We start from the raw sequence: 22,123 nt of genomic DNA, 5'->3' as shown, positions 1-22,123 counted from the left end.
CCACCGCATCCTCCTGGACCCTCGGCTCACACATCCTCCTGGACCCCGGGATCGACGGGACACTGGCTTCGGCAGGTTCTTCCCGCCGGGCATCAGGCGCCTCCACTACCGCAGCGCCATGCCCTCTACAGAAAGGACCAGGCCGCCCGGTTCCTTTGTCTGCACCCAGCCCCACCTTCCTCCTTCCTGCCGCCTCCCCCTCCTTCGGGCGGGCGCGGCTGACGCGGCGCGGAGGAATGCGTTTCCGGAGGGAGAGAAAGGCCTGGCGGCCGGCCCGGGACAGGGATCTTCGCGGCGGAGGCGGGGCCGGCCGGCTTCCTGAGGGAGTCGGCGGCCCGAGTCTCCGCCCACGCGCTCAAGAGCCGCGGAGACCCGCCGAGCTGCCGAGGCCCGCCGACACCGCCCGAGACCAGCCGAGAAGCCGAGGCCGGCCGACACCCGCCCGAGACCCTCCGAAGGGCCGAGGCGCGCCGACACCCGCCCGAGACCCCCCGAGAGGCGGAACGCGGCGGAGCCCGAGCCGCGCGCGTGCCGGGCGGACGCTTGCGGAAAGGTAAGGCCGCGGGCGTAAGGACGCGCGGGCGTGGGCTCTGGGTAACGAGGGCGGCCTGGGCCGGACCGGACGGACTCTGCCGCGCCGCCACGTCCGGCTGCAGCTCCCCCGCCCCGCCCGGCCTGGCCTAAGGGAGGGTCTCGGGGGGAGGGTCGCGAGCCTCGCCTGTCACCCTGGGGCGTGGCGGGGCAAGGCTGGGTACGACGGGGGTCGCGGTGTCTGGAGTCCTCCGAGGGGTACCGTTCGCCCGTGACCGCCAGGCGCCTTTCCCGAGCGCCGCGCGGGACCCCGGGAACCAGGCCGAGGCGTCCGTGGTCCGCGAGGCGGTGCCCGCCTGCCCGCCTGCCCGCCCGGGGCCTCGTGCTTACCCTTTCTCATGCCTCCTAGTGACAGCCTGGGCTTATGACCGCCCTGATCCCGAATGCCATAGTGAATTTGAACTTTTAATTTGAAACCTAGCACTCAGTGGTAAAATGAGTAATAAATTATACTGTTTCCGTTTCCTCATCTGTAGAAGAGAAAAGGAACCCCTACACTAACTATAGTATTAATTGTGATACCAGGGACAGGGTCGGGCCCAGCTTCCAGCCTGTGTTTACACGTACTGACTTCACTGCAGACCCCGATCCCTGGTGGTGTCGGGACTCTTTATCTCCTTTCCCAAATGAAGACACGGAGGTGTGGGAGTTTAAGTAGTTTGGAGAGTTCATGGGCTCACCTCTAGAGCCCAACTTGAAGTAACCTCACCTAATGTAAAATAAAGCAGGTATATTAATATAGGGTATAGGTTTCTAGAGCAATGTCAGTCTAGATTTAAAAAAAAAAACAAACAACAAAACAAGACACAGTAAAATGTAAAACCGCAAGCTTAGACAATAATGCTCCATATGTATTGATACCTTTTCATTGCTTCTTGGTACATTAAAAAGACCTACAAACTTCTTAGAATGTTTTGGTAGCATTTGGAATGTTTCCTGGCTCTGCCATTCCACGTGGATGTGAAGAGGGTAGGGTGACTTGGGTTTATTTTTGTTTTTTTATTTTTGTTACTGCTTGCATAGCACAGAAATAAATGTTAGGTGAATTTTGACTAGATTTCTTTCTTGAATCACACACAGCCATTATAATAAATAGTTGACACCCTAGAAAACTGTAGAAAAGACTAAGAAATTTTAGTTGAAAGTTACCCATTACACATTTATGGACATCATGGCGAGAAGGGAAGGACTGACTTATTCTCAGAGTGATATTCAGATTTATGAGTGATTTTGATTCATTCACCAATGATTAATAACTGAAGATGATGGAATGGCAAATATACAACGGGTGAAACACCGGTTTGTAGAGTAGAGAGAGATACTAGGATGGTATTTTCTTAGGTGAGCAGAAAGCAGATTCTAGCTTATCTGTATTGAGTTCACAGTGCTACAGATGAAGAATCTGTGCTGTTGAAGTCTTTCTAGAAGGACGTGAAGCTCTGTACTGAGGTGGTTTCTTTAATTATAGTTTATAATTATTTTTATGTGTGGGTGTAGTGACAGGCATGTGTGGAGGTCAGAGGATAAATTTTCTTCCTCCATCATGTGGATTCCAGGGATTGAATAGAGGTTGCCTAGCTTGGGAAAACACGTTCATGTGCTGAGCCATCTCCTTGGCCCCGGTTGTTACCTTTTTAAAGGTTTTATTTTAATTTTGAGATTTATGTAGGTGGGTGTTGGCTTGCATGTAAGTTTGCAGTGTGCCTTGCAGCATCCGTGGACGACAGAAGAGAGTCAGATACCCTGGAACTGGACCACGGATGGCTGTCATCCACCGCGTGGGTCCTCTGGAAGAGCAGCCAGTGCTCTTAACCACCCTGCATCTATGGCTCCACCCCTCTCCCCCCACGGTGCTTTTAATCTTCAGTGTTCTATCCATGAAAAGTACAAGTTCATGGGGCTGGAGAGATGGTTTAGTTAAGGCCACTGACTACGCTTTTCCAGGACCTAGGTTCAATTCCCAGCACCCCCATGGCAATTCAAACTGTCGATAACTCCAGTTCCAGGGGGTCCAGTACTCTCATACAGACATATATGCGGGCAAAACACCAACGCACATAAAATAAAAATAAATTATTAAGCAAAAAGTACAAGTCCAGAATTAACAACGTTGCAAAGTCACTGGATTTAGTACAACCCCCACCCCCTACAGGGTTTCTCTGTTTAGTCCTGGCTGCCCTGAAACTTGCTCTGTAGACTAGGCTGGCCTCAAACTCACAGACATCTGCCTGCCTCTGCCTCTGTAGTGCTGGGATCAAAGGCATGCGCCATCACCACAGGACCCTGGGTTTGGTGCTTCTAACAACACTTGTTTCAATTTTCTCATCATCCTGACTTGAATCTGCCCAGAATCAACATCACTGAAATGAAAATGTAGTTCTATGTTGATTAATTCCAAGTATAACTGATCACCTCTCATTACTGTTATTACAAGGAAGGTTAATTGGTTTGACAGATTAACTTGAAAATTAATAAGTTTGTCCAGAATGCTTGCTGTGTAATGTAGTTCCTTTACTGTTTGGATTTTTGCTAACAAAACCAACCCTGGCTTACAGGTAGAGAGGGTGGTGTATAACACAGCATGTTGTCTGAAGAAAACCCTTTTTCTAGTGTTCTGTAAATGGACTGCTGTTCACTGTGCTGCCAGAGTAGTGAGAGAAACATGTAACTGGTGAAAGTTCAGAGGACTTTTTTCCCTCATAATTTAAATGTAAAATTTTTGATGCATCAGAAGCCCTGTTGATTTGAAGATTCACTGTGGATAGAATCCAATGTGGATATGTTAAAATAAGCTTTTACCATTTATCTATAAATTAGTGAGTTTGAGAGTTGATTATATTCATGTTTACTCTTATATTACTGTTTATTGTGACTTTGGTTATATGTTTGCAGTTTGCTTGTTGTGTGTCAGTTAGGTGGTAGTCAGGGATGTGAGGATAAGGGAGGAAAGAGGAAGCGAGTCTTCTGGATTGGGTCTGGAGTGATAGTGATACAGACTCAGGAAGCGGAAGTGTGCTGACAGGTTAGCGACTGCAGCAGGTAGGAGAGGGTGGTTCAGGAGCTAACTGCCTGGGAAAGAACGAAGCTCTCCTTTGTAAACGTCACAGTTTGAGGACTTTGTTTTTGGTGTGTGGCTTTAGAAGATAATAATTATCTTCTAAATACCAGTATGTCTAGCACGCATGTCATCATGAAATGTGCACATGGGAAAAAAGACTCCTTCAAATTTACATCCTACGTTAGCAGGCTGTCTTAGATAGAGTTTCAATTGCTGTGATGAAACTCCGTGACCAAAAGCAAGTTGGGGAGAAAAGGGGTTATTTGACTTTCATGTCCATGTTGTTCATTATTGAAGGAAGTCAGGACAGGAACTCAAGCACGGCAGGAATCAGGAGGCAGGAGCTGATGCAGAGGCCGTGGAGGAGGGCTTTATTGGCTTGCTTCCCCTGGCTTGCACAACCTACTTTCTTACAGAACCGAGGACCACCACCCACAATGGGCTGGGCCCTCCCTGGGTCCTCCCCCTCCCCATCAATCACTAATTGAGGAAATGCCTTAAGGCTGGGTCTCTTAGAGGCTCAGCTGAGGCTCCTTTCTCTCTGACTCTAGTGTGTGTCAAGTTGACACATAAAACTACCCAGTACACAGACACAAATACATACATACCTGTTTGCATATACTTGCATGTACATACTATGCAATAATTTTATGAATATAAGAACATATGGGTGTGTATACATGCATTCCTTACCTACAGAAGCAGTCTCATTATACCAAGGCTTCAAAATACAGGTTTCTATGCCCAGGGAGATGTGAAATGACTCATCGGACTCTAAGGAAGAATATTTTAGATACTGCGTTTATAGCTTTTAAAAGTTCAAAGTGTTTATCGTGATGAATAATCTTATTGTATTGCTATAGAAATTCATGTATTTTAATTTATAAACAATGGGCATGCGGATACTCCAAAATTTTTTGGTGACAAAGGTGAGACTCAGAAACTTAGAGATCCCAAGTGGTAGCAGCGGAAACAAGAATTACTGTGTTTAGGAAGGAGAATTGGTGAGACGGGTCCATGCTGACAGCTAGCTAGGTGGAGGCGGTGTGACCACAAGAGGGTAGGCTCTACAGTGCTGAGCTTTTGAAAGGTGACCTCGAGCCTGGGATTGGGAATTATTCATCGTCAATACTGGCTGATAGTGTAGGTTGCAGATAAAAACACCAGAGTGTAGAGCAGAAAGGGGGTCGTTCACTTTCCCAGTTTCTTCGCCAGCCATTTTAGAGAGTGGGTAGGGATATGTCGGGTTTCCTAGCAATTAGTGTGTTTAAATTAAAGACTAGCTTGTTTTTACATCCCTTCCCTAGAGCAGTGATTACAGCCCCAGTTTGGCTTAGAAGTGTCTTCTCTCTGGGAAACCCTGGTTCCAAAGAAGTCTCTGACTCAGGATTTCTGGATGCCTTTGGAACTCCACTCCCTAGGACTTTGGTTTCACACCTGCACTTCGCTCTCACTTTGAGATGAGAGGCAGTTGCTGCTGGATCTCAGGTCTGCAGGATACAGTCTTTTGTTCTTTCATGAGAAACCATTTTCTTTAAAATTAAAAAAAAATTTTTAATTATCTGTAGATGTGTGTGTCTGTGCATATGAGATCGTACACTGAATGCAAGCTCCTTCAGAGACTAGAGGCTTTAGATTCCCTGGAGTTGGAGTTAGAGATGGTTGTTAGCCAGCTGATGTAGCTGTGGGAACGGAAGTTGGGTTGTGTGGAAGAGCAGCGTGTGCTCCTGACTGTCGAGCATCTCTCCAGCCCCGGGCAACCATTTTCCTGTGTCATCATAAAATATAAATGTAATGGAAATGACTGGGAAGAACTTGCAGTGCTGCTTAGTCAGATCTGCTATGGCCAGTCCGTCGTCTGCCTGTCCTTACTTGTGCATTTAGCTCATCAGGGTACTGAGACTAAGAACTTTGTGAGGAGGTCCGCATGGCTTTGATTTTGAGTGAATTCCCTAGTAGGGACAATTGTGTTCCACTCAGGAAAACATGACAAAAACCGAAGAGTTGTTTCTACAGTCAGTGTACCATGCCAGATGGTACTTTCAGTTTTTGAGTTAAAGGTCAGCCGTGGCTTAAGTGGTTTTGGAAGGTCTGGTGGAGAAGATGAGGTCTGAATGAGGAATGGGCTGAGCTAAGGTATGGAAGGGATGGATGATGTGTTTCAAACAGAACAAAGACAGTGTACTTGGGAGGCAGAGCTCTGTCTGTTTTGGTAAATATTACTTGCATATGACTGTGTGTATGTCGTGGGAATGTAAAATGAAGGCCTCAGTTCTTTTCAAGGAATGACACATGAATGAATGCAATCAGTTAAGCAGTAGTGAACATAACACCACCTTATTGAGTATACTGGAAGTTGGCCATGTTTTTGTGCTAGGCAACATCCAGATGATGTTCTGTGAGGAAAACAATGAATTCTGTTTATTGTGGCTGTTGAAGAGTAATGGTCTAAATAAAACAAAACAAAAAACAAATAAAAGTCTTAAACATAGAAGAAAAAAGCATTGTGTTTTGCTGAAGGAAAATAGTTTCAGTGGAGGAGTGAAATATTTGTTTTTAGAATTCAGTATGTGCCAATCGAAGCACAGACGTCTATTTCACAGCCTGCGTGTTTACTGGATATTGAATAGGTGTAAACTTAATTTATTACACCTGAAATTAGGATGTTATTACCTCTTTCTAATACAGCCAGTATTTTATAGATTTTGTATGATTTAGTTCACGTTACGATTTTGGCCCTTTTTAGAGGTCAGTAGTGGGGTTGTTCTATTTGATTATTAGGATATTGAAGTTTGAAACCGTACATTTAGTATTCTTTTTTTAAAGATTTATTTATTATGTATACACACACCAGAAGAGGGCACCAAATGCCATTATAGATGGTTGTGAGCCACCATGTGGTTGCTGGGCATCGAACTCAGGACCTCTGGAAGAACAGCCAGTGCTCTTAAACTCTGAGCTGTCTCTCCAGCTCCCACATTCAGTACTTGAATGTTACATTTGGAAAATGTCATAAATACAGCAGGAGTAAGAGTTACCTTTGTTAAAGATGCATGACATCATGATTTGGAGGTGTCTCTTACGGTATAGTCTTTCTGTGTCCATACTTGCAAGGTTCTAGGTTTAGGCTCTAGCACAGAGCAACAGAACAAGTCGAGAAGTGCGTATGAAATAGTCATTCAGGTTTTGTTTTCTCCTACAGTTGCTAAGTACTTGCCAGTAATAAGAAAATCAGTACAAAGATATTTGTTGCTAAAACTTTTCCTTCAGGCTTATATTTTATTCTTTCCAAAATTTTGAAATCTGTGCCACTCATTCCCAGCCTACTCTTAGTAAAATGAGAAACGAAGTGATTTCTGTAATTTGTTTTGAAACATTTGTTGGGTAAAGTATGGCTCGTTTGTGCTTGTTCCTCCACTGCAGGGAGATAGGGGAAGAGAGGATAAAAGGTGGTGCTCAAAATGAATTTGATCAAGAAAAAATTGGGGGGTGGTGGCTGGAGAGGTGGCTCAGTGGTTAAGAGCACTGACTGCACTTCCAGAGGACCCAGGTTCAATTCCAGCACCCATATGGCAGCTCACAACTGTCTGTATCTCCAGTTTTAGGGGACCTGACACCCATACACAGACATACCTGTAGACAAAACACCAATGTACATAAAATAGATAAATTAAAAAATAAAGCTAAAAGAAAAATTTTGGAATAATTATTTAAACCAGTAGATAAGATTATGCAATGTAAAAATGTAACTCAAGATTTCTTCTAGGGCTGGAGAGATGGCTCAGAGGTTAAGAGCACTGACTGCTCTTCCAGAGGTCCTGAGTTCAATTCCCAGCAACCACATGGTGGCTCACAGCCATCTATAATGAGATCTGGTGCCCTCTTCTGGCATGCAAGCAAGCATACATGGAAGGAAATGTTGTATACATAAACAAATAAATCTTTAAAAAAAAAGATTTCTTCTTATTGAAATTACATATAGAATGAAAATGCTGTTTTAATAGTAACAAGCAGTCAACTTTTTTAAAGATTTATTTATTTTTATGTGTATGTGTCTGCATGTATGCATGTGTATCACATGTATGTTATTGAGGCTACTGGAAGAGGGTGTTGGGAATCTCCAGGTCCTGGAATTACAGATGGCCTTAAGCTGCCAGGTGTGGATGCTGGGAACAGGATCTGAGTCCTCTGTAAGAGCAGCAAATGCTTTTATGCACTGAGCCTTCATTTTTTTCCAGCCCCCAGGTAGTTAACTTTTGCCAGGATTTCTTCACACACATTTGGGAACAAAGTAAATTTTGTCAACTGAAGCATTGGGTAACTTACATTTTCCCCATTCATAGGGAAAAACAAAAGAACAACAGACAGAAAAAGAGAAAGAAAAGTTTGCATCAAGGGAGAGCTTACTGGATATGTTTGGAAAGTCACATGCTAGGTAATGAAGTCTTTTGGTAGCAGATGGTGCTGGGAAGGAAGGCAGTTTTTCTCTTACTGTGGACTGGCGTTCATAGTTTGGCTTAATAGCTTTTCTTAAAATGTTTTATTTTCAAATTCATCCTTTGGCAGTCACTGGGTTTACTTTTCAGTGTCTGATTTGAATTGGATGCTTGTCCATGGGGCTTCCCTTCTTATGGTGGGGTAGAGATGGGGTCAGTTGTCTATTGAGTCACCACTCATCCCGTTGGTGGGGTAGAGATGGGGTCAGTTGTCTGTTGAGTCACCACTCATCCCATCACGTTTGCTCTTCCTTTCCTTTGCTAGTTCGTGTTCTGTGGGACATCTCAGGTTTGATCTCCTTTCGTTGATTATATTCTTGGAGTTATAGAACTAGCTTCAAACTTACAGAAATACTCTTACTTCAGCCTCAAAATACTGTGGTCACAGGCGTGAACCACTGCTCAGCTGCAAACAGCAGCATTCATTGTTAGAGTTCATTAGGCTCAGACAAATGTTTATCGATTAGAAAGGGTTTTCATTGAGTTCTTCAAGTCGTCTGCAGCCAGGGTAGAGTCCTGGCTAGTGTTTAGGAGGTGCTGTAATGAGACTGCTGTGCACTTGCAGGCTGGTAAGCTGCAGTGGAGCACTGTCAACATCCACTTTTGGATTACTGAACCTCTTCTTTTCTGTCCTTGTTTTCTCCTTCCTTGTGCTTTTTAATAATTTTTGTTTGTTTGCTTGTGACTGGGTTTCTCTTTGTAGTTCTGGCTGTCCTGGAGCTTGCTTTGTAGAATAGGCTGGTCTCAGACTCACAGAGATCCACTTGCCTCTGCCTCCTGAGTGCTGAAATTAAAGGTGTGTGACACCACACCTGGCTCTTTTTGGTAAATTTGGTTAATATTTAATTTGCTCTCGTTATTAGTATTTGGGTCAATGACTGACTCCCTAGTCACCACCACACCTCTTCCTGTCAGAAAAGGTTGAGTGTTAATTGTTCCTCTCACAAGAGAAAAGTTATCTCGTATGGTCTGACTTCATCTTTACATCTCACCCTCTGATGATTGGAGCTCAAAAGGTTGGTTTCTCTTTTGTCAAGGTCTTTCCATTTTATCGTTGTCCATGGCTGACAGTAGGAGGAACCATGTGTTCATTCCTAGAGTCTTAGTTTCCTGGGTTATTTTTCTTGAGTATTGATTTTTATGTATTAAGATGTTATTGACCTATTTATTTCCCTCCCTCCTTGTCTGTCTGTCTGTCTGTCTATCCATCTGTCTGTCTGTCTGTCTGTCTGTCTGTCTGTCTGTCTATCATTTGTTTTGGAAAGATAGTGTCTCACTCTGTAGCTCTGACTGGTCGGGAACTCCCTATGTAGTTCATGTTGACCTCAGACTCAGAGATTCACATTCCTCGGCCTCCCGATGCTGGGGTTAAAGATGCCCAGCTCTTTCACCTTTAAAAAGCAGATACAGGGGGCTGGAGAGATGGCTCAGTGGTTAAGAGCAGTGTCTGCTCTTCCAGAGGTCCTGAGTTCAATTCCCGGCAACCACATGGTGGCTCACAACCATCTGTAATGAGGTCTGGTGCCCTCTTCTGGCCTGCAGACGTACACACAGACAGAATACTGTATGCATAATAAATAAATATTTAAAAAAAAAAAAGCAGATACAGGAGCCGGACGGTGGTGGCGCACGCCTTTAATCCCAGCACTCGGGAGGCAGAGACAGGCGGATCTCTGTGAGTTCGAGACCAGCCTGGTCTACAAAGGGAGAAACCCTGTCTCGAAAAACAAAAAACAAAACAAAACAAAAAAAACAAAAAAAACAAAAAACAAAAAAAAAGCAGATACAGGGAAAAGTAATTTCTTCCAAAAGAATAATGAATTTCTACAAAGATTGTATAGGTTGAGAATCCTTTATCTGAAAATCTCTAATGGCTGAAGATGTAAATCTCTGGATGTCAGCATGACACAAATGAAAAGTTCTGCATCTGGTGCCTTTCAGGGGTCAGTGATGTGCAGGTGTAAGGTGTACTTCATATACAATAGCACCACCTTCAGGGGGTCAGTGGTGTGCAGGTGTACTTCATATACAATAGCACCACCTTCAGGGGTCAGTGATGTGCAGGTACACTTCATATACAATAGCACCACCTTCAGGGGTCAGTGGTGTGCAGGTGTACTTCATATACAATAGCACCACCTTCAGGGGTCAGTGGTGTGCAGGTGCACTTCATATACAATAGCACTGCCTTCTGTTTCCAAGTCTGAGAAAAGTCCAGCACTTTTGGCCCCCATGCAGTTTGGGTAAGGGATGCTCACTATGTATACATCAAGCTTTAAACCATTTCGTCTGTAAATATAAAAGCAGTGCATGCCTTTAATCCCAGAATGTGGGAGGCAGGGGAAAGCAGATCTCTGAGTCTGAGGCCAGCCTGGTCTACACAGAGAGTTCCAAGCTGCACAGTGAGACCCTGCTTTAAGAAGAAAAAAAAAGGAAATACCAACCAAGTTATTTACATTTTATTAAAAATGTAGTAAATAGTGTTTAAAAGTTCAGAAAGGCTTAACTTTGAATAAAGAGTTTACTCTGAAGATTAAAGCAGTTGCACAAATGTGGGCTGATTCTTACTAAATGGATTATTTGTAAGCTATCCGTAATATTTTGCTCAGGAATGAATTATGCCACCTTAGATAAAATTGAATATGGTTAGAAAATCTAAGCTTGAGATGCTTTTGTGGGAACAGGACACAAAATTGGTATCTATTTGGAGATTAAAATGAGCTGTTGGCCGCTATTCACTGTGAATGTTTAATAAATAAACTCACAGAGCAACATCATAAGCTTTTTCCATTTCTGTGCTCTGAATCAGTTCTAACTCTGGACGGATGTCCATTCTTTTAAAATAGTGGCTAAGTAGCTCTTCAGAGACGGAGTCAGGTGACAGTTTCATCTGTGCAGTTACTTAACCTCTCTGAGGTTTGGGTTTCTCATCTGTAAAACAGAGATGGTCTCATTTCTTTCCGAACTCCTGCGTAATCTCAGAGAACAAGGTCATATAATTTGATACAGTCAGCAAAACATTTTGAGCATTATCTTTTTTTGATATTATCATTATAGCATTTTCCCCTTCTCTTACCTCCCTCCAAACTCCCATATACCACTTCCCATTTTCCTTCAAATTTATGGCTTTTTTTATTGAATGTTACAGCATGCATATATGTATAGTATATATGCATATAATCTTAAATATAACCTGTATAATGTTACATATATGTATACTTTTAGTGCTGATTATTTAGCAGTGGACAACCAATGGGTGTGTGCTTACCTGGGAAGACTACCTCTCCTGCTCCTACCTCTCGTCAGTTGCCTGTAGTTCTGAGCTTTTCTCTGTCCAGTTTGGCATGTCCATTGGTGTCATCCTTGAGTATGTGTGTTAGAGAGACTTCATGTGTGTAGCTTCTGATGTTACTAGGAGACACAATCTGGCCAAACTCTCTTATTCCTGCTCTTACTTTGTTTCTGCAACCTCTTCTTCAGTGTTCCCTGATTAGGGTGTGAGTGTTTTGTAGACACATCTGTTGGGACTGGTCTCCACAACTTTGTATTTTGGTTGTTTGTTGTTTTCTGTAGTGGTCTCTGTTGCAGAGGTTAGTTTCCTGGGTGAGAGGTGATGACTACCACATACCTTGTGTACAGGGACAGATGTTTATAGTTGTTCTTAGGGATGGAGCTGGTTAGTAAATTAGAGGTAGTGACTTCTCCTCCAATAACCATGTGCTAGTGAATGGCTTCACCACCCCTGAACGGTTAGTGAGGTTTGCAGAACCAGGCATGGTTTTCCTCTTGTTGATCTGGTGTTAAGTTCTGTTAGAGGAGCTGGTTACTGCCAAGGTATGCATGCCACTTCTGCACCGGAGTTATGGTGCCGTGCTGTTTGTTGTGGTTCATAGGCATCACAGTCGAGTAGGATTGTTGTTGGTTGCCTCTTTCTTTTGGAAACTTGCATGGTGCCTTTTGGTACCAGGAAAGCTAGTGCTCAGGCTGGGGACATTCAGGTTGAGCATTATCTTTGAGCTGAGTACTTTTTGCTGTATCTGTCGTGAACATCTTGTTCTCTTGTGGCCCGAGATTCATGGGAAGATCTGAGGTTAAAGTAGTTACACGTGAGCAGAGTGTTAGAATGGGACTTTATAGGTCGGGTGTGCAGTGGATGCTGGGCCCACAGCTCCGCTCTGTAATGCTATTGCCCATTTCCTCTGGCCTCTGTTGTCCTGGTTTCCTACTTGAGAAGAATTGATGGGGGCAGTATCTCTGCTGTGGTGAAAAGCTGTGCGCATATGCAGGGTGGTACATTCCTGATGGTCTGGGTAACTGCCCTGCTCCATATGTCTTCCCTTTCCCTGTCTTTGCACCTCATGTCATCATCGTTTCAGTTACCTGGGTAGTGCTCTCTGATGGATCTCCAGTCCCAGCCTTGTAGAGGCTTTCTTCTGGGCCTCCAGCCATTCTCAGATCATGACCCGGAGACTTACTATTGGTTATGAATGCTCAGCCTTAGCTCCTGCTTGTCCACAGCTCTTATGACTTAAACTCACCTGTTTGCCTCAGGACCTTTACCCTCCTTCCTTCTGCATGTTTTACTTTCACTGCTGCTTGTGTCTGGCTCAAGCCAGGTCCAGTGTCACTCTCTTCCTGCCCGCTGCCTGCAGATCCAGATGTAGAACTCTCTGCTGCCTCTTCAGCACCACGTCTGTCTGTGTGTCACTGCTCCCACCGTGATGACTAAATGGATTGAACTCTAAACCTCTAAGCAAGTCCCAGTTAAATCCTCCCTTTATAGGAGTTGCTGTGGTCATAGTGTCTCTTCACAGCAATAGAGACTGTAACTCAGACAACTTTTAAAGATAAAATAGTCTTGCCAACAACATGTAACAACAAAACCATAAATTCATGGAGAGAAAGTGACAATCCAGTGTGAGGGAGACACCTCAAAATATGTGCTTAGACACAATATTAGAAAAAGATTGTATGGCCTTCCTCAGCCTCCCCAGCCTCGCATGTGCAGGCTTGCTGAGGTGGCTTCTCTCCGCTGTCTTCTGCACATAGCCCTCCATTCTAACTGCAACCCTGCCGTCTCCACATAGTTAGACAGTTAGGTGTGCTCTGTGCTGATGTAAAACACAGCTTTCTCCTCAAAAAGGGTAGGGTATTCTGGAAATAGATACCAGTTACCATGACCTGGGAACACAGATTTAGGTGATCCTAGATTCCGTTTTCCAGTGTGACAATAGTTTTATGTAACAGAACAAAGAAAACCATAAATTAAGATACTTCCAAAGTACAGTGGTTGAGACATTAGAGAGATAGGTTATAGCAAATTAGGGAAATCTCAGCTGGCCTCAGGTGCTAGCTTTCGGGTTGGTGGAAGTCAGTCATCTGCTGAGTCAGCACATTCCAGAAGATAACTAGTATTCTGTCTCTGCATCCCAAGTGACTTCTCTGTTGGAGGACAGTGCTGGTTACTTTGCTGTTGCTGTGACAAAAGGCCATGACCAAGATAACTTAAGGAAGAGTTTGTTTTGACCTAGGGTTTTAGGAGAGAGAGTAAGAGTCCACCATGCCAGGGTGGCACCACAGTAAGTAGCAGGCATGGCAGTGTCTCTCTGTGGCTTTGGAGCCTGTCCTGGAACTCGCTCTGTAGACCAGGCTGGCCTTGAACCCCCAGGGATCCACCTCCCTCTGCCTCCCCAGTGCTGGGATTAAAGGTGTACACCACCACCACTCAACAAATGTCTTTTTTTTTTTTGAATGTTTAGAATTGTATCACACATAGGCTATGATAAAGACCTTGAAAAACCTTGTTGTAGAGGGAGTATTGGTAAAAAAATACCTTTAAGGTTTTTAATGTTTATGTGTGTATACTCATACATACAAACATTAAATCGAAACTACACAGGTGAGACATTTTCTTAATCCTTTGAGTAAAGAGTTTAGCATCTCAAAGGAGGGCAATTATCTGATAGGAAAAATTATAACTTGGAGCAGGAGTACCTCTGCTTTGCCATCATGAACTATAACCCTCTGAAACCTTAAGCCCAGAATAAAGGAATACGTGGTGACACTCTTAACTTTGCATTGACTGAAGTAGACTGCTAAGTAAGTATCTAAAAGATAATTAGTGCTTTGTTTCTCCATTTGGAAGGATTAACCTAATGGTCACAAAGCTGATTGGTAGGTCTTGTATAGAGGAGGCTGTACTGGTTGATTTTTTTCAATTCGACACGAACCTACAGGGATAAATTTACAGGGAATTTTGATTGGATGGATGCTCCCATCAGATTGTTCCCCATGTAGGGGGCATTTTCTTGATTAGTGATTGTTGTTGGTGGGCCTAGCCCACTGTGTGTGGGGTGCTACTCCTGGGCAGGTGCTTGTGTGGTGTAAGAAATCAAACTGAGCAAGCTACCAAGAGCAAGCCAGAGAGCGGCAGTCTTCCGTGGTCTCTGCTTCCGTTCCTGTCTTTCCTGCCCTTCTCTCCTTAAGTTTCCTTTGGCCATGGTCTTTAACCCAGCAACAGAAACCCCAGTAGAATAGTGGGCAGTAAATGGCTATTAAGAGGGAAGAAGGCTCAGGATAATATGCAGCATTTCACGCTCCGCGGGTGTTGAAGTTGTAAGCATTGTCACAGAAGCTTCAGTTTGCTTGCGGCTTCTTTCTGGAGACGTTAGCCACATGCATCCTCTGCACAGAAATGGTTACTGTATGGTAATTGTCTGCATTTTTGTCTATGAACTGTTAGTTCCTTGAGGCATTTGTATTATAGGGAGGACACAAAACTGACGTGGCTGTCTGAAGAAGGACCCTCAGAGATGAAGAGAGCAAAGGACATGGGAAGGGAGTGTCCTACTTACCTTTCTGTTGCTGTGATAGAGCACCAACCCAAAGCAGTCTGGGGAAGGGTTTACCACGTAGTCAAGGAGTTTGTAAGTGAATGGGGCCTGAGACGATGTCCTTCCCAGGGTTAGTCCCTGTGTGGTCAGTAGTATCTCTGTCTGTCAGCTGCAGCAGTTTCAGGAGACGAAATGTAGACCAGGCCAGGTAAAAACCTTTGTCTAAGATAAAAGCAAAGGGTTAGGACCATGTCTCATGGCGTTTTCTCTGATGATTTGTCTTCAGTGAGATATCATTGATAGGGAACCTGTAAGCCCCCTTCCTCAACATAAGGGTCACCTGCTGAACAGGCCTTGTTTCTCCAAGCTCATGGCTTTAGGCCTGGGAAGGAGGACATCTGCGTGAACTCTGACACAGTCTATCTCAAGCCTCCCCCACTCTGCGTCACTTGGTCTAGACGCCAGTTGTGCTGACTCCCTCAGGGTCACTGTCAGTGTGGTCTCAACCTCACGCTCCCTCCCAGTCGTTCTTTCTTTCCTCCCTCCTCCCTCCCTCCCTCCCCCCTCCCTCCCTCCTCCCTCTCTCCCTCCCTCCCCCTCTCTCCCTCCCTCCCTCCTCCCCTCCCTTCCCTCCTTTTTTTTTTTTTTTTTTTTTTTTGGTGCCTGTCCTGGAACTCATTCTGTAGACCAGGCTGGCCTCAAACTCACAGAGATCCATCTGCCTCTGCCTCCCGGGTGCTGGGATTAAAGGTGTGCGCCACCACCGCTCAGTTCTTTCGTTCGTTCTTTCTTTTTTTCTTTCTTTCTTTCTCTTTCTTTTAAATATTTTATTTATTTATTATGTATTCAGTGTTTCTCCTGCATGTATGCTTGCAGGCCAGAAGGGGGCACCAGATCTCATTACTAATGGTTGTGAACCACCACCTGGTTATTGGGAATTGAACTTAGAACCTCAGCTGATCCATCTCTCCAGCCTGGCACTTGCTCTTTCTAGTTACTATCATTGTTCCTAGAGCCCTGCTGGATTCTTACTACTTCCTGTCTCTAAAACCCAGCCTTTATGAACGCCACCAAGCAACAACAGCGTCTCTGTTTTCTTGCTAGCTTACAGGAGAGTTGATAACTGTCTCCAAACTGTGTCCAGAGCTGTCCTTGTTCTCTCAGCTGTTCTCGAGCATTTGAGTATTGTTTTGCTTGCTTCTGGGCTTGGCACACTTCCAGAGGGCCTTAGTTTCTATGAACTACCAGGGTTTGTAGAAGTAGAGGGCTGTGGATCTTACAGGAATGCTTTAAAGTGCAGCATGCTGAAAAGCATCCTTCACTGGATCACTGCGTGCCTCTCTGACTTGTGTGGTATTTTGAAAGATTTCTCAAGGCTGGCCAGCAAGTATGAAGTAGCCTGAAGGAATACATTATCTGAATACAGGTGCTGTGGTCATCCACTTCTGCGGGAGTGACGTGCTCTCTGCTCTCTGTCACTGTTGAGGATTGCGTTGACCTTAGAGAAACATTAGAACATCGTGCTTTTTTGACACTCAGGTTTTAGTCAGCACTTGGATGCAGTCCCAAGCCATTTGCGTAACCTGTCAGCTCCAGGAGCGACTCATTTCCTGGAGTAACCCTGATTGCAGGTGGATGACTCCCAGAGCCTCCCCCTCTTGTCTCTGGGAAGTCTGCATGAGCAGAGGAGCAGCAATGTTCATCCCAGGGTTAGGACCACGTCTCATGGAGCAGTAATATGCCTGTCTTTACTCCTCGTGTGAAGGGGCCTGTGTTGTGTGAAATATAAGGGCTTGAAGATGAAGAGCTTTAATGTAGAATTTAGAGAACTTTTCTTTTTTAGACAAGGTCTTGAACTTGCTAAGTAGGGAAGGGTGATGACCTTGTACTTCTGATCTTCCTTTTTCTACCTTCCTGGTTTCTCTTTTTCTGTCTCTCAAAACCATGATTTTACTGTGTAAACCAGACTGGCTTTGAACTTATGGTAATCTTTCTGTTTCTCCCTCTTACATTCTGGAATTATTCCCATGCCAACATTCCTTGCTCCCCTTTCATTCTGTAGGTAACACAGATGCATGCGCATGTGTAGTAGACTGGAGGTGTCTATGGAGAGTGGGCAGTTAAGGTGTTAGCCGAGCAGGCTGAGCTCAGCCATCTTTGAGCATACTTGATTAGGGATAAATCGTGGAACTGAAAACATTGGTTCACTAGAAATAGAGGTAATAATTAGAAGTTTAATGTATAGAATATTATCTGAGCTGTCTGCTCCCCCCCCCCCCCCCCCATGAGATTCTGAAGGACACTACAGACTCTGGGTCTATAGTGAGGTCATTTGTTGTTATGGAAAGTTGAGGGAAACAAGCTGAATATTTTACCATTCCATGCATAGTTGGTTTTCTTGCAAAAGAAAAATATAACAAGAAAGCAAAACAAACAGTTGAGTCAAAGTCTTGGATACGCAGCTGTGTTTTAGCCTGAGGAGAGGAACTGTAGAGGAGATGTCGGTGTGGAGGTGGCTGAGTCAGCTCTGGGAAGTACCCTAGTTCCGAGGTGACTGCGCCTCTGGGTGTGCCTGTTGGACTGAGAGCTCCAGGGACATTGTGTAGGATAAACTGCCATACCTTTGTGGTCTTAGGACTGCATGTGTATTTATTATTATTATTACTGTTTTCCTTCAAGATGGGGTTTCTTCACGTAGCCCTGCTTGTCCTGGAATTAGCTCTGTAGACTAGGCTAGCCACGAATTCATAGAGATCTACCTGTCTCTGTTTCCCAAGTGCTGGGATTAAAGGCGTGTGCACCGCTGCCTGGCTTGATGTATAATTTTGTGATATTTAATTGAATACTGAGACATTTCATAGAGAAGACAGGAACGCATTCTGAAAGTGTGGTGTGAAGTGTTAGAACAGTAGGGTGAATGGTATGGTGAGCAGGGACGAAGGCAGATGGCAGTGTGGAGAAGTTTGGAGAGGAGAAAGAAGGGAAGGTTGAACACAATTCACCTGATATTTTCTCTCAGTAATGATACACACTTTCTGTTGTAGATGAATTTGCAACTGGTTTTCTGGATTGGATTCATCAGCTTGATTTGTTCCGTATTTGGCCAAACAGGTAAAAAAAATTTGTTTTTCTTGTAATCTTTTTATTTTAGTGTCTTGGATCAATAATCTTTGGTCAGTTAGGTTCCTGGGGGCGTGGGGTGGGAAGACAACCCTCCACTAGATCACACTATTCCTGAAGTTCTGTGGCACGCTGCCTCTGTGAGCAGAGGTTTCTAAGGGGCCTGCAAGGCTTGTTAGCACCAGTTAATCATCCCTCCTTTCCGTGAGAGGACCATACGGCCCCTGGAGAGTGTGAGAGTGCCGAGGGACCAGAATGAGGGCTGAGGTGTGCAGTATTTTCATATGACGTGTCCGTTGGCATCTAAACAACCGAAGCAAGGGGGAGCGTGGTGACACATGCCGTGATCCCAGCACTTGGGAGGCAGAGACACTCAGGAGGATCTTGAGTTTTAGGCTAGTCTGGACTAGACACAACATCCCGTGCCCCCCAGTTTACAAAATCCAAAGGGTTGGGGTTATGGTTCAATCAAAGCTCTAGGTTCTGAGCACATAAAAAACAAAAGAAAACCCAGGAGCAGTTTACTTTCTAGAAGATACTCTTGTTCTGTGATCAAGAAGTCTCAAATATTGTTAGTGTATCTATAAGTGTGGAGCAAGCTGAAGACATTTTAACTTCTTCTGGCAACCATCTACATCTGGAATAATGGACACCTGGTTCTACTGTCTAAATCTCAAAAACAAACAAACAAGCAAAAAACCCACAGTAAATAGAATAGTTAGAATGATCTGAGCTCAGGATGGTCATGTGACAATGATGAAAGATAGTGAATAGAAAACTTGATACATTTGATACATAAAATAAAAAACCACCCAGAACCTGTATCCCGAGGACCACACCTAAACATTGTTGGAGGGATTTTCTTTCAGTGAGTAGACTGTGGAGATCTCTAGTTCTTTTTTTTTTTTTAATTCAAGCATAGTTTATATGCTAATCAGAAAAGATAAACTAGAGATAATCTAATCTTACTAGTGTTTACTACCAGAAAGATGATTCAGTTTAGATTGAGTCAAAGAAATGTAAACTCAAGGGGTTTGGATGAAAATGGACTTGGAGTTATTTAATGTACTCAAAGTGGAGTGACCTCCCGGAAGATGCTTTTGTGGTGTGGGTGTGGGATTGTGAGGCATAGGAAAAGGCAAAACCTGACCTAGGCATAAGCAGGACATCATAATCATTGAGAGTGACATGTTCTGAAATCATACTTTTACCAGAATGGTCCACTGCTGTATAGCTAGGCTAATGGTTCCTAGTTGGTCTGTCATACAGAGAACAAGATGACTGCCCATTGGTGACTCTCAGTGTCAAGGGGGATTCCTTTAGGTTTTCTTTGGACTGGCCTCTTGTAGCTTAGTAACTAGGCTGGAGTGTTCATGTTTAACACCTATCTTTATCTGCATTACCACCTGTCTCTGTCTTTCATTGTGATCCATTCATTTTTTTTCCTTTGAAACTTTAAAATTGTCTCTTTGTTTTTTTTTAACAGATAAAAATAGATGTTTAAAAGCAAATGCCAAATCTTGTGGAGAATGCATACAAGCAGGGCCCAATTGTGGGTGGTGCACGAATACGGTAAGACTTCTGATACTGTGCAGTTTATTCTCTGGTTTTTGAGCTTCACTCAGAGCTTTATCTTTGGGAAGTTCCTGATAAGATGCACATTTGAATCAGTGTTTATTGAGTAGTGTGTGTTGGTCAGACAGTGCCACTGACAAAGCACCCACTAGACATGTGTCTTAACTTTCTGTTGCTGTGACAGAACACCATGATCAGGGCAACTTACAAAACAAACAAACAAAATATTTAATTTGGGGTTTCACAGCAGTGTAGATTGACGTTTATGTCCTACCCAATCCCATAGCTGTTCAGTCCCAAAGAAACACAGAGGCTTATGTTAATTATAATCTGCTTGGTCTATTGCTCAGGCTTATTACTAATGAACTCTTATAACTTAAATTAACCCAACATTCTTGTCTGTGTTTAGTCACGTGGCTTGGTACCTGTTATCAGTGAGGCCTTTCATCAGGCTTCCTCTGTGTCTAGCTGGTGACTGACTCTCTTTCCTCTTCCCAGGATTCTCCTAGTCCTGTTGCCCCACCTATACTTCCTGCCTGGCTACTGGCCAATCAGCACTTTAATAAGCCACTTATTAAATCTTTACAGTGTAAATCTTTACTGTGTACAAGAGCATTCCCACAGCACAGCACTGTTAGTCCATGCCCATGATAGCAGTGAGCAGGCAGCAGACGGGCTCTGGAGCAGCAGCTGGGAGCTCACGTCTTGATCCACAGCATGAGGCAGAGAGCTAACTGGGAATGGTGGGCCTTTTGAGCCTCAAAACGTAGCCCAGTGAAAGGAAGTTAAAGCAAATTCGAGGTCAGGATTTTGGATTTGCATTTATTTCCTTTAAAGATTTTGTACTTTGCCTGACGTGGTGGTCCCCTATAGACAGCTTACTAAAACTGCAGCGAATCAATTTGAGGTTATGCTAGGGTCGTTGTGTATGTCTTCCCTCAGGTGCTTGTACCCAAAAGGCTTAACTGACCAGATGTCAGATATGACGTAGGATCTGACAAGTGAAAGATACAATGAGAAGTTTTTGTTTTATTTCAGAATTTTTCTCATGGTACTGTCTTACAAGTGGCATGCTGGGGCGAAATTGGGGAAATTTAGGAAATGCTGACGGAAGCTCTGGCTCCTTCTCTGGAGAGTGAGGGCCATAGTTCATGCTTTACCAGGCTGCAGTTAGAAATGGTGGATTAGAAAGGCAGGTTCACTTCACAGACTCTGTTGATCTAACAGCTGCCGACACCATCAACATCCATTGTATGGACCTAAGTTTATCTGTAGTTGAAACTTACCTAACCAGAGTTGCACACTTTAGCTTCTGAAATCTGGGGTATAACTTCTCAGTTATTAAAGGTTCTTGTGGAAAGTGTTAAGTGGGATTTTATTTGAGGTTTATGAGGCTTCCTGGATTGGTTAAGTACTTGGAAATGGAGAATTCCCTAGGAGCTTGTACTTTGTTCAGTTTGAGGTTTGATAGTAAATAAAATACTTCGGTTTTGACCCTGGCCCTGGGTGTATAAATGCTCTTGCTGTGTTACATTGCCTTGTGTTGTGTATGTGTGTGCACATTCACGTGTCTGTGCTGCAGGTGAGAGCAAACAGCAGTGTTTTTGTGTTGCTTTCCAGCTTTTTTTCTTTTCTTTTTTTTTTTTAAAGGTTTATCTGTTATGTATACAGTGTTCCTTCTCCATGCCATAAGAGGGCACCAGATCTCATTACAGATGGTTGTGAGTCACCATGTAATTGCTGGGAATTGAACTCAGGACCTCTGGAAGAGTAGCCAGTGCTCTTAACCACTGAACCATCTCTCCAGCCCCTTCTAACTTATTTTTTTAAGCGACAGGATCTCTTACTGAACCTGGAGCTTGCTGTTTCAGCTAGCCTGGCTGAACACTGGGTTCCACAATGGATCCAAGAACCCACTGTTCTGTCCTCCATTACTGGGAGCCAAGGTTACAGATGCTCACTGCCACGTGGATGCTAGGGGTCAGAACTGAGGTTCTCCTGCTTGTATGGCAATCACTTTGCCCACTAAACCATCTCCTGTTCCCCACCTTGGTTTTTGTAGACTCTGGGGCTGGAGAGAGCCCTGGAGACGAGCACTGCCTGCTCTCCCAGAAGACACAGGCTCTATGCTCAGCACTCACATGGAGGCTCACAGTCACTCGGTAACTTCAGTACCAGGGGATGTGACACTCTCTTCTAGTCCTCACATGCAGTGCAGAGATTCACATGCAGGCAAAACAACTTACAATACAAATAAAATAAAAATTAAGAAAACAAATCTCATTTAATAGCCAGCATTTAAAAAAATTTCAGCCAGGCAGTGATGTACTCCTTTAATCCCAGCTCTCAGGAGGCAGAGACAGGAAGATCTCTGAGTTCAAAGATAGCCTGATCTATAGAGTAAATTCCAGGACAGGCTACAGAAGAAACCACCCTGTCTCTCTCTCTCT

The 22,123-nt window shown here is 44.1% G+C and overlaps 1 protein-coding gene across 2 annotated transcripts in view; it reads left to right on the top strand.

Moving 5' to 3' along the window:
• The first annotated feature begins 339 nt into the window (after positions 1–339).
• The window catches only part of Itgb1 (integrin subunit beta 1), a 43,724-nt gene continuing 21,940 nt past the window's right edge, over positions 340–22,123 (top strand). Inside the window, exons 1-3 of one of the 2 annotated variants that reach the window (XM_041649887.1) lie at positions 340–553; positions 18,023–18,089; positions 19,585–19,670. In XM_041649887.1, coding sequence (XP_041505821.1) covers positions 18,023–18,089; positions 19,585–19,670 — 153 coding nt within the window. In that variant the 5' untranslated portion in view covers positions 340–553. The remainder of the gene's footprint in view (positions 554–18,022; positions 18,090–19,584; positions 19,671–22,123) is intronic. The other variant, XM_041649888.1, reaches the window with a different exon arrangement.

This window comes from Microtus oregoni, unplaced genomic scaffold, assembly GCF_018167655.1.
Source record: "Microtus oregoni isolate MIOR12 unplaced genomic scaffold, Mior012 000004F_ref0000308, whole genome shotgun sequence".
Classification (NCBI taxonomy): domain Eukaryota; kingdom Metazoa; phylum Chordata; class Mammalia; order Rodentia; family Cricetidae; genus Microtus; species Microtus oregoni.
Note: the sequence above shows the minus strand (reverse complement) of the source record. Positions and strands in the feature narration are given on the sequence as shown.